This window comes from Manacus vitellinus, unplaced genomic scaffold (assembly GCF_001715985.3).
Source record: "Manacus vitellinus isolate BGI_N305 unplaced genomic scaffold, ASM171598v3 scaffold_14_pilon, whole genome shotgun sequence".
In the NCBI taxonomy this organism is placed as follows: Eukaryota; Metazoa; Chordata; class Aves; order Passeriformes; family Pipridae; genus Manacus; species Manacus vitellinus.
In genome coordinates, this window is record NW_021939063.1 from 5,516,408 (window position 1) to 5,528,687 (window position 12,280).

At 40.3% G+C, this 12,280-nt stretch overlaps 1 protein-coding gene across 2 annotated transcripts in view; it reads right to left on the reverse strand.

Annotated features, from left to right (window-relative positions):
* TAFA1 (TAFA chemokine like family member 1) overlaps window positions 1-12,034 on the reverse strand; it is a 215,962-nt gene extending 203,928 nt beyond the window's left edge. For both annotated transcript variants that reach the window (XM_018068381.3, XM_008925698.4), the window contains exons 1-2: window positions 11,431-12,034; window positions 9,217-9,337 (exon numbers count right to left, since the gene is read on the reverse strand). In XM_018068381.3, the coding sequence (XP_017923870.1) occupies window positions 9,217-9,334 (118 nt within the window). In that variant the 5' untranslated portion in view covers window positions 9,335-9,337; window positions 11,431-12,034. The remainder of the gene's footprint in view (window positions 1-9,216; window positions 9,338-11,430) is intronic.
* Window positions 12,035-12,280: the final 246 nt, after the last annotated feature.

A 12,280-nucleotide genomic window follows, 5' to 3' on the forward strand; every position in this document is an offset into this window, starting at 1 on the left:
GACAGCTATCAGTGGTGGTTTGGCCTTGTTAATTTTCTCTTCCTAAGTCAGCACTCAGACACTCACAGCCTTGGTCTACTGCTGTTATCAAGGCATTTGCATGCACTAATCCATGACAAATGGTTTCATTCGATGCACATCTGATTTCCTTGCCTGCCAACTAGAAAGAGATAATAGAAATACCAAGAGAAACTAAATTAGAACTAAAGGAGTCATCTATTTGTTGAAGAAACTCAAAACAAGGTTAAGATAAACACCACCCAGGCAGCTGACTTGATGGTGAAAGTGCTGAGATTTCAGCCGTGGAAAGACAGTTTCTAATTACCTGAGGGAACAAAAATGCTGCATTTTAAAACGTCACAAAAAGAGGATATTACTACAGAAATAATTATACTACAGATGTGGGAGCTGGTTTAGACAGTCATTCTCTGTCAGATTCTGCCCTGGCACGCTGAAACCAACTGCAAACTCAAAAACCTCTGTTAGCTTCAACTCATCCTTTTTTTTTTTTTTTGTTTAACACACAATAGCAACTTCTGGCTGACTGACTCCCCAAATTTGAAAGTCTCCCATGCAAGTAACCAAAAAGAGGGATTTAATGAACTAATGGATAGTCACAGTAAACAGTGGTAGTGTAGCCATAGCTTATGATTTAAGTAAGATTTCCCCACCCCCAGATCTCTGCTGTTTAATAAAAGCTGTATCCTTGTCAAAAAAAAAAAAAAAAGGCAACTTCTGTAAACATTAGACTTTCTTTCATTTCAGTGCTACTCTAAACCAAAACAAGAGCTGGTACCAGCCAGAAGGACACACAGGACCTTCCTCATGTTCACATTGGTTTTAGATTTGAAGTCTGTGAGGTCTTGATTCCCCTTGGGAAAGAAACAGCCACTGGCAGATCTAGAGTTATACTTTCACACAGGATTCTGATGAATTGTTTTGGGTAGCTGCTGATACCTTACACAGCCAGTGAGGAATATCAGGGCAAAAGTAAGGCATAAAGATATCAAACTACTTTTTCAATCATGGTTTCAACTTAGGAAACTGATTCTCCATTAAAAAAACCACACAAACAGTGAAACCACCGACCAAAACAGAAAGACCCTGGATGTTAAGTCCTCAGAATTTTTGTCTCAGTTCTAATTTTAATATTAAAACAGGAAACAGAAGTTCAAGACCTTCTGAACTGTAAAATTAGTCAATTTTCAAACATATGATGGAAAACATAGAAATTATTATATCATAGATATACAATGATATACTGTATTAATAAAATTATAGGAGGTATTTGCCTTGTCATATTTTAGTGTTTTACCATACCCTCCTTACCCACACAGCACCTTTAGCCAGACGAGAGATGCATTTTTCAAAATACAGTGTTCTGAACACCCTACTGCTATTTTCGGTATTACTTGATCTCATTTCCATATGGTTTAAGGTTTTATTTAAATTCAGAATGATTCAGAATGTGAACATTTACTTCCTACTACGTTTATCTAGGCAAACATATACACTAGAGATACTTCTCAACTCTTGAATCTGTTCAAAGCCACAGCTGTGTTATTGGTGGTTCCTGGGCAGCATGTAGGGAAAGAGGTGTTAACCAAAAGGTTCCTTTCATTTGTGCATGTTCTTTTAAGAAACAAACATATAAATCAATGAAACCGATTTTCCAAATAAACTGTCCTTGCTTGCTCCCAACCACTTAATTAAACACCATTAACTCTAGTTTGTTTTGGCAACCAATTAATGTCATGATCAAATATAAATAGACTCTGCGAGAAAAGATTATAATTAATAAATCCTGAACAACACAGTACAATTACACTGAAGCCCTGCTTGCCAGAAATATTTAACAGCAGTTTTGGAGAGCATTAATGAGGACACCAAAAAAAATAATAAAAAGTTTTATCAGAATGTGTGCAGTTTAGATCCTGAGGCTCTTGCCTGCACTCAGGCTGATCTATAGAGCCTTTGGCTGCTGACATTATTTACAGCACAGAAAATCACAACCCCAGGTTCCCCACTTTCCAACAGACTGACATGTATGCTCACAGGAGTTTTCCAGTCAAGTTCTTCATTTCATTGATATAACTTTCACACAATTTCACTGCAAAGTGTATTTTGCTCATCATGTTTTAACAGGTTCACAATGAAGGCTCTTGATTCAGATTTGTCATTTGCAGAAAACAAAATTAATCCAGTAGGAGCTTTGGATTATGCAAGAGGATGAATTAAAAGCATTCTTTGATCTGAACCAACAGCTCCCCTAGTAATCAAGAGACAAGGATCACTACTTAAGCTGGGGTTTAATTGCCTATTCATTTAGTGAGAGTTAAGGTGCATGATATACACTAAAACTTCACTGCTCATGGAAGAAATATTTATGCACAATTTCAAGAAGCACCCAGCACATGTGGCTGGGAGGAACTGCTCGTGGAAAGCAGGTTATTCACCTTGTAGCTCAAAGACAAGACACCACAACAAGAGCACCCACCTCAGATAACAGATTGGCTGTGTACTGCACTTCACCTGGTGATTCTCAAGGAATCATTTTCACATCATCCAAAACTGCTCAAATCCTCCATTCCTGCCATCAATTCAGTTCCCAAGCAAAGCTGTTCTCTCAAAGTAATATAAGGATTACAGTGGAATACTAGGACACAGTTATTGATTAGCATGACAGCAACAGTGATCCTGCACCTGCTGTCACTGAATTGACCTTTCAAGAAGGGCAGGGACTGGTTTCTTTACCCACCGTGAAGGAAAAGGAAAAACTGCTATTCCAAAACAGATATAGAAGGCGAGAGAGAGATGTCAGAAAACAATCTTCTAAATAGAGCGTAGAAATATGAGTCACAGACACATACATTGGGCTTTGCAACTCCATTCAGCTTAATTTACACCCCCAATTCCCCACTGTGCATCACTGACTGAGTCTCATAAATTTAGAATCCAGCGGCGCTGCAGCCCTCGTGGTCCCTACCTAGGGCTCCATGAACAGAAATCTCCAGCATCACTCCCATGCAAAAGAATAAGTTTAGCTGGAGAGAATCTGCATAGAGCATCTGAAAACAGCAAAAAATGCTGAATCCCACCAGGAAAATAAATCTTGCTCACAGCAAAGCTTAGTTTCACAACATAGCGGAAACAAAAACATTCAGAAGGAAACCACGAAGATTATAGACAAGATAGGATAAAACAATATGAAACTTAATGGAAGAAAACACATCTGTCTTATGAGGAAATGCACTTGGATATTGCCTTTTAAAATATAAATGAGCCTTGGATAAAATAGGCTAATCATTAAAGGCGGGTTTCTGATGCTATCAGCAGAAATACTTCAGCGCAGAGCAACACAGTTTGCTTTTGGGGCTCATATTTGTAGGTGCCAAATTTTCCTTGGGACTTCACCACCATAGTATGAATTCTCACAGTCTTCAACACCATGACGGAGAGCTCCAAATAGTCCCTGCATGACTCACCCAGGCCCCAGGGCTGCACTTGGAGCTGGAGGCTCAGCACAGGGAGGAGCAGAAGGTGCTTCCGAGGCCAGTGCATCAAGAGGTGATTTTTGATCCCTATTTCCCTAGAACAGCTTCTGTCACACCAAGAGGGATGTGCTTTGCACCTGCCTGAGTGTCTGCCTGCAGAGGGGTCTGAGGGACAGCTGAAGTGGCACGGGATGGGGATGGGAGCATGGCCAGCAGGAAAGGGCAGAGCAAGGGGACAGAACCAGGGCACTGGCACTGCCCGTGTGAACCACACACGAGGGAGGCACATCACATCTCTCCAAATATCACCATGAGCACCCTGCCACTGCTCTTTTGCACCAGGTGTGCTGCGAGGGTGATCACAGGGAATGCAGCCCTTCCTCCAGCAGCTCCCGTGGAGCCTTGCTGGGCACAGCAGTTGCTCAGTGCCCCACTGCACACCTTCACAGTCCATTGAGCTGCAACACCTGCTCCCCCTCAGGTTGCTTCATCTCCCTGGATCAGAAGTAACAAGGCATCACATTCAGCAGCATGACTGGTGACAGCTTTCCTCCACCTGCAAAATTGCTGAGAGCCTCACAGCTGCACTCCCTTCTCCTCCTGCCTTTGACCATCCCATGAGCTCTGGCTGCTCCCTGGCACTACCTCCCTACACTTTTTCCCTTTTACTTCAAAGGGCTTCTGTGTCTTAAATAACAGCTTACAACCCCCCCCAAAACCCCACAGCTAACTGCCTGCAAGCACACCCTGTAGCCATGCCGGGTTTGTTTGGGAGGTTTGATTTCTCAGAAAACAAAACAAAAAAAACATAAAAAAACCTAAATTACAGGGTACAATACTTCTGATAAGGTCTGCTGCTATAAACAAGTGCATCACACAAGCACAGCAGGCAGTTCATTGCTATCATGCTGCTTAGAAACCCTACATCATCCTTAAGTGTTGAGTTGTTACATCAGTTCTCTGTCCACACAAAATACATGCCCACATACATTCAAACATATTTTTTATGTGACCAGGAACACAGCAGGTACCTCCAACTTGGATTTCTTTACTTAGCAGTTGGTAGCTTCACATTCTCAAGAACAGCCTGTGAAGGCCAGGTGTGTATAACAAAGGCATCACAAGAGAGATGATTTCCAGTGAGTGACTGGAACAGCTCATTACGAGCAGGTTTTTCTGATCATGAACAAACCAGGACACTGTTGTGCTCCCTGTGCATTTCTGGTGTAAGTGAAAACCGAATCAGACCTTAGGGCTTAAAAATTTGTTCATTTTTATAAATACAGCAAGAAACACTACTTGTCACCTTTGATGCCCACAACAAGATCTGCTGGATACTGGCTGTGTTGCCCCATGGCAATTTGGACGTTGTGTACTGAAGGCAACAGTTTGCATTCACACCATGTGATTAATGAAACACAATTCTTGGTAATCATAGAAACTGCATACTTTTACATATTAACTACCTGGTCCCAGACTTGCTTCTATCAATACCAGGAGCAAAAATCCTGCTGAATTCACCTTTCAAATCTCAATTGTTCTACAAAGTAACGACACATTTTGTTTACACTTTTCCGAGGAGTTAGATCCAAACCAACATTCTTCCCAGTCTGTTTTAAACTGAATAGCCACATATATGGGGCATATGAATAGAGCAGACCTTTTGAAATGTGAAAATATGCAATTTCCCCCAAGGCTATAAAAATCAGTGGGAAGGCCAAGATCAGAACTAAGACATTTTTTGCTCACAGCCACAGACTCCACTTTCTGCAAAATGCTGTCTACTGAGAAACATGCTCAGAGCATCCTTTGGTTGATGTTCCTTGTTAGTTTGTACAGAATTGCTTTGAGACTGATTTTTCCACCTCATGAGATGAAGTACAGAGAAACACTTCTTGAGATGATTTTTAATGGGCACATCATTAACTACTGTCACAATAAAAGGCACTTTATGTTTAGCGTCATAAAATTCCAGCCTTGATTCTCTCCATGATTTTTTTCCTCTGAATAGGCCTATTTTTAATTGACATATTTGCTACAGTAGGTACATGTTTCTGCTTGTGTCTGTCTCACATCTTTACACCGTGTACAAGATTAACTTAACATGTACCTAATTAATTTTGCACAAACTTACAGGTGAATCCTATGTCTTTTCAAAAGGAACACATGGCCAATGTTGTGCACTGTGATTAAATAGCTGATGCATATAATACCTTGTTATGGAACACAGCCAAAATTTTGTCAAAAATTGCATGATTGAAAGAGTGGTGTTTATTGTGTTTTTTTTTTAAAACTTCAATCCTGTACTTTGCCGATATCTTGCTGTCTCACCAAATGCCAGCATCTACTTCCTACCTCTGGGCAGGGTCAATCCTGTCAATCAGATGATCAATGAACTATCACAGGCACTCAGATAACTCTGCAAATCACAACCTGTCCACTTTAACCCTCAGGCCAATTTAACAGCTCAACTCTGTGTATCTTAGAGTCTAAGAGCCAGTGTGGAAATCTTTTCATTACCACTGTTTCTTCTTAAATCACACAGAAATGACATGCTTGGAAAAAAGATGGAGATTTGTTTCCACATAAAGTTATTTCCTGTGAATGCTTTCACACATCCTCTGCCTAACATGATTTTCATGAAAATGAAATATTGTCATAAAAAACCTGCAGGAAGCCATGTATATTACCCAAGGGGAATTACACTGCAATGGTGTTCTGCCAGTTTACTCTCAAGTCTCCTCCTCCTCACCCATTCAAGTCAAAAGGAAAAGGCACCAATACTTAAGGGTACTAAACAACAGCATTCAAACTTCTCATCATGTTAATGAGACAAGGAAGAATTAATGAACGAGCACAAATAACATAGCATCGTTCATCTTATAAGCAAGCAATATTCACCATGCCCTTACTACCTGTGCCCACCTGCCAATGTTTCACAGAAAATAAAGCTACAGTCAATCAAAAATACAGTCAGTTAGAGCTGTTTATAACATTTGTTTCCAGGTTCATACCTTCTGCTAAGCCATCTAACTGAATAAAGAAGTGCTGAATTATAAAAATGAAAAATTATACTACACTAAAAGGAGGCTTTAAGCTTTTGTGATTGCACAGTGCGTGGAAATTTAGCTCAGCCCATTCAGACACTTAAGAAAGTTTCAGGGGAAAAAAAAAAAAGAACAAGCTCAGAAATCTCTGATGATAAACTAACATTTTTGTATATTGCCCTTGATTTCCAGAGTTTCAAAACTGGATTACTGCAGTAGTCCAGATGAATACATTCACTGTGCTAATCCACTGAGTTCACTTCAAGTTTATTATGCTAAATACACACCAAGAGGATTTTATCTTTTACCTGCACCTTCCTGTGCTCAGTGAGACTCTTCTATTCATCAAGTATGAGAAGTACAAAATGGGGTGAAACCTGCCTTTTTAATTATCTTGTACCACAGTGGTCCCACAATGGAGTTGAACTGCTTAAATTCTCTTATTTTAGAGCATCTCGTTACCTATGGAAGACCACAAACTGAAAGAAAAGGTATGCCGAGCATGCTATTGATTACAGCTATATTTGTCATGATTCAATAAGTTGAAGTTTCATATACCAAATATTAAATTACTGAAATTATATCCTGGCTCATCTGCATCCATTTTTGTTCACTTTTATTTGGCTTACACAGTGACTAACCAAAAGTAAACGATGCATTTCTAATATTATAAGTATGAAAAATAGGGTGTGCTCAGGGACTGCAGTTGAATACATTAAAATCACTCAGTTTGCTAGTTAACATATTTCCATCCCTTTTATGTACAACCTTTCACATTCAGTTGGCAGACTGAAAATTCTTGGCCTTATAAAAAACACTGTCCTGATTTTCTGTTGTGACAGCAGAAATTGTCCAAAATACCTAACAGTTTCCCTAAAGGACACTCAGTAGCTGGTACTTCCCAGGTGCAGCACAATCTGAATTCGAGGTGAACATCATGTCAAATTCCACTCATCTGTCAGTGTAGTGGATTATTTCTTGAGAGACTGAAATTGGCTGCCTGGGATCAGAACACCATCAATCTCGTTCGTGTAGGGTGTGGAGAAGCTGCCTGAGCCAGGCTCGCAGGAGGGAAAGCTTGGCTGCTTCTAAGTAGGTGATGAGGCAGCTGTAAAACCTTCACTCTATCTGTAGCACATCTCTGAGTGAAAGATTTTGTCATTTTTCACATTTCCCCAACATTTGGTATGCATTCAGTGTCTTGCTGTTCTTGCTTCATAAAAAAGGTGATTTTTCAAGCTTAGGCAAATGTTGCTGAGCTCTGGATGTGCCCAGCTCTCATTTTTTCTCATAATGTCACTTGTTTCAACTGATTCCCTAAAACGATATTACATTTTCCTTTTACATATCTGTTTAGCTGGGCTGGTTTTTCCCCATTTCCTTCACTAGGGACAGACTCAAATAACCAGCAGCATTACTGACAATTGCACTGTAATAAATCTCTGCAAGTCCCAAATAAGACCCTCACCACTCAAACTTCAAACACTCTCAAACTTCCAGTGTCAGCTAGTAAATACTTTTGGCTAAACTGATGTTTTAACATGGGTACTGAGAGCTAGGCTAGCAAAGATTTTGCTCTATTCCTCTATACATTATATGCTTTATTACAAGAAAGCAAAACAAAGCCAATATCTGTGACTTCTGGGTAAGAAATGTACTTGGGAAACTTTGAGTTTTAAGGTTACTAAAGCCTTGTGATTCAAGACCATCTGTCTTTGAAGGGATGTCATGAGATCAAAAAACATTCAAGTATTAATTGCCACACTGTTAAATGATTCATCACTGTGAGTTAAGATTTTCCATCTTTCATTTCTATATCTCTTAAAACCTTTCCCACCTTTCTTTGGATCCAAATTTGTTAAGTGACATTCTTGGCCCATCTAATTTTAACCAGATGATAATACTGTGCTAGAATATGCCAACACCTCAATTTTTAGCATAGCACGTTCTTCAAAGTGCAATTAACAGTTGAAAAACTTACGTGATCTATTTCTATTAATAAAAACACAATAAAACCACTGATGTGCTGTCCCTGCAGATCCAACAGTCAAAGTCAGCTCTGTTCCCCACTCTGATTTATAGGCATTTAACTCCATTGAAATACAGTCCCAAATTCTCCTCTGGGCTGCACTTTTGTGACCCCATCAATTCGCAGAGGTAAACTTGAGAACCTTAAAATAAGTGCATTTATGCAAACATCTGACCTCCAGTAAACACAGGTGACTATGAGTGAGATTTGGTGCCAGCATTTCAAGGAACAAACCCATACCCAGTTTGGGTCAGATAACTGCAAAGTTATCCAAACCTGTGTTGTCACAATGTCTGAGTTACACACCCATTCCAGAACTTCACCAGGTGAGGAGAAGGGGACATAGAGATAAGGACATAGAAACAAGGACATAGAAACTGAAAAGTTATCCAAAATGGGATGCCTGTTTTGGGAAATTGTTAGAAGATGACATTAAAGGATGACTATTCCAACATTGGATTGGCAGAGCAACAACACACATTAGACTGACCAAAAAAAACAGATGCTGTGCAATATAAAGGCAAGCAACTCATAAAAGTTAAATGATAAAAAGATTTTTGATCACTCAGTCATTTATCAAGACACACACGAGCACGGGCAGAGAACCTGCAATCTCACGGCACCCCAGAGCTGAGCTCAGTCCTACCTGGTCTGTGCAGGTGATGCTGCTGGAAAGTGTGATGGAGGGACCCCTGACAGAGCAGCATTGCACAGGCACTTATCCACAAATACAGGACCCAGGACATTGCAGAGACCACTGCCATTCTCTAAACAAAATATTAGACAGACGTTATTACCCAATGCCTCGCAGTACACAGAATAGTCAGATTCCATTACAACAGTATTTTTTTTTCCCTTTTTCACTCCTTTTGCTAAATTTCTTTTGATTATTATTCTCCCTGTAGGATGCAATTGTTATACAGCAAAGGTCATGCCCAAAAAGGACAGCTGAGGTAACAAAACATCACGCAGGAGCCTGGATAACTTTAATAATTCAGTGGTAAAAAATCAAACTGTAATAATCTGAGGACTAAAAAAGCCACAATGTAAAAAGAGGTTGGAAAACATTCCCACACTAATCCATAGTTGCATTTACAAGGGAGTTAAAAAATATACATTACATTAAAAAAAAAAATCACAGTGCCAGCTGAGAAACACATGATGCCCAGGTAGTATCAAAGCTACTTTAAACACATTACAAAAAGGCATAAAACATCCTCAGCTATTCAAGATGAATTGCAAAAATACTCCATTCCCAAACTGGATGGCTGATGCTGACCCAGAAGCTAACAGTTTATTGTTTGTTTCTTTACTTTTGCAAGTATTAATTATTAATCATGCTTCTGTCTACCAAACAAAGCAATTGTTTCTCAAAATTACATTCTAATCCTCAGATGAAATCGGCTTCCTTTTGTTCGACCTGTGCGTGCACAGGGTCCAGAGTATGGCCAGACCGAATTTCAGATGGATTCCATAGAAGATTTGATGCTTTCTCAAAGCAGATTGTGTCAAAATTTTAATAATATTCCTGTTGCAGAGGGAAAGAGCAATTTCTTTGTCTTTTGGTGCTGCTGTACTTGGCCACCCAACACAGACAACCATGTTTTTTCATACTTGTGTTCATGGCTGTACTAACTGGCTAAATTTCCCTCTGACTTGTTAACTTCAACAGCTCTTTCTCAATGCCTGCAAGGACTGGGAGGTTTGCAAGGCTCAGCTACGCTACACATCGTCCAGTTCCCTTAACAACACCTTCTGCTGCATTTCATATTGCCAAATTAATCAAACTTCAGGCACTCTCCTCGTTCAGCCAATGACGGGATGCTATTCTCTATCTAATAACCCAATCAGCTGAACATCATTTTCACAGAGCAAGAAAGACTTTGAAAGATTAAATCTCTCACATGGAAAGACCATGTCTTTGCTAAAAAAAAAATAAAAAATTAAAAAAATGAAAAGTCTGTATGTGATATCAGGGGGATTTCTGCAGTATGAAAATTAACAGTATTAAAATAGTGAAATACAGTGGTAATAAAATATATGCATATGATTTTTTTTTGCCCCTGATTTTAAAGCAGCACAGCTTTTTAAGTCTAATTAGCTTAAAAGAACCACATAAACTGACAAGCATAATTAATAGAGAATACCAAAACATTATTTTGATCAGCATGAGGCTCTTCCTTTCTCTGTACTGAGTGCTTGATGCACTGCTTAGTGTATAATTAATTTCATTTCCAGCTGTTTGCTTTGCAGTATATAATGCACTTTTTCTCCTCTCTTTTTAGACCTATTTATCTTGCAAAATAGATTCAACCCCCTCAGACCAGGGAGCTCCCAGTAGGCATCCAGTGTCTTCAGGAATTAACGCCTTCTTGTCATATTTGGTGCTCCTGTGCTTTTTATACCACAAGGTAAGAGGGGAAAGGTGAACTCTCACATAGGGATATTTCAGCTATTCAGGTTATTTAAACTGAACTTTAAGAATCCCAGTTAAAGAGCAAAGCAAAGCCAAACTTCCACAGCCTGCTAAATGCTCCTGTGTCTTTCCTCATCATATTCTTAGCACATGGACAGCAGACTTACTTAACCCTCTCAACCTTAATTATTAGCTTTTTTTTTCTTTGTACAGAAAACCTCCCTCAAACTGCACTATTTCAAACTACCTTTGCTCAAACACCAGCATTTCTCACAAACATTTCTTCACGCACTTGTTTGTGAGCAAGGTGCTGTCACATACACACTTTTACATACCGATCACCTTATCATTAGTAAAGAAACACAGCACTGAGTATTTTCCACTTATTATCTGATGAGTTCCAGATCTGCTTTCTGAATCTTAAATCCTGAAGAAGCTCCTTACCTGAGTAATCCAACCAAGAGCAGAGCACTCTAGTAGTGTTCATCGGAAAGATCTAATACTTTTTTAAATCCATCTGTATCACAATAAGGGATTTTTTTATAGCTTCCCAATAATCTTCTTTATCAGGATTAAAAGTAGGAAAAAAAAAATCTCTTTTTCGTTACAAATCCTGTTTCCAGAGTAAAGAAGACATCTGAGCTCTCAGACTCTGCCGTCAGAAAAGTGGCCAAGGTTTGAGGGGTGGAAACCTTCTCATTTTCACCTTTAAATCATCTCCTAGCATCACCTTCTGCTTGACGAGACCTTTGAAGTGATCTTGAGATAATTTGCAGCTTCCAGGATACTTAAGGACGAGGAGCAGTCTCTGTGTGTGAGGGCAGAGCAGCCTGACTCCGGCGCGGGCAGTGCGGGGAAGGCGGCGGTTCCGACACTGCTCTACGATGCTGGAAGTACCGGAGCCTATTTCAATACATCCCTGCTCGGGAAAGTATCACATGCCTTAAAGCGACACAGCCCTCGGTGACAAGCCCCAGCCAGGCGCTCGCCAGCGACTGGAGCTGCATTTAAATACCGGCACTGAGACTGTGCCCGGCGCGGAGGAGCCGCCGCTCCGGCTGCGAGAGGCAGCGCGAATGAATGGGCAGGAGGGTGGACCAGCGCCGGTGGGAAGGCAGAGCTGATGGAGAGGTGAGGGACTGAACAGCCAAGGAGCGATCTGGGGACGCGTTAATTCCGCCGGCAGAGGCTTTATTCCCCGGCGTTGTTCTTGCACTTATTCACAAGAGGCAAGCGAGACTTAAGGGAGTCTCCTTTCTTTCACAGAGAGCAGCACATGCTTGTGAACGGGGAA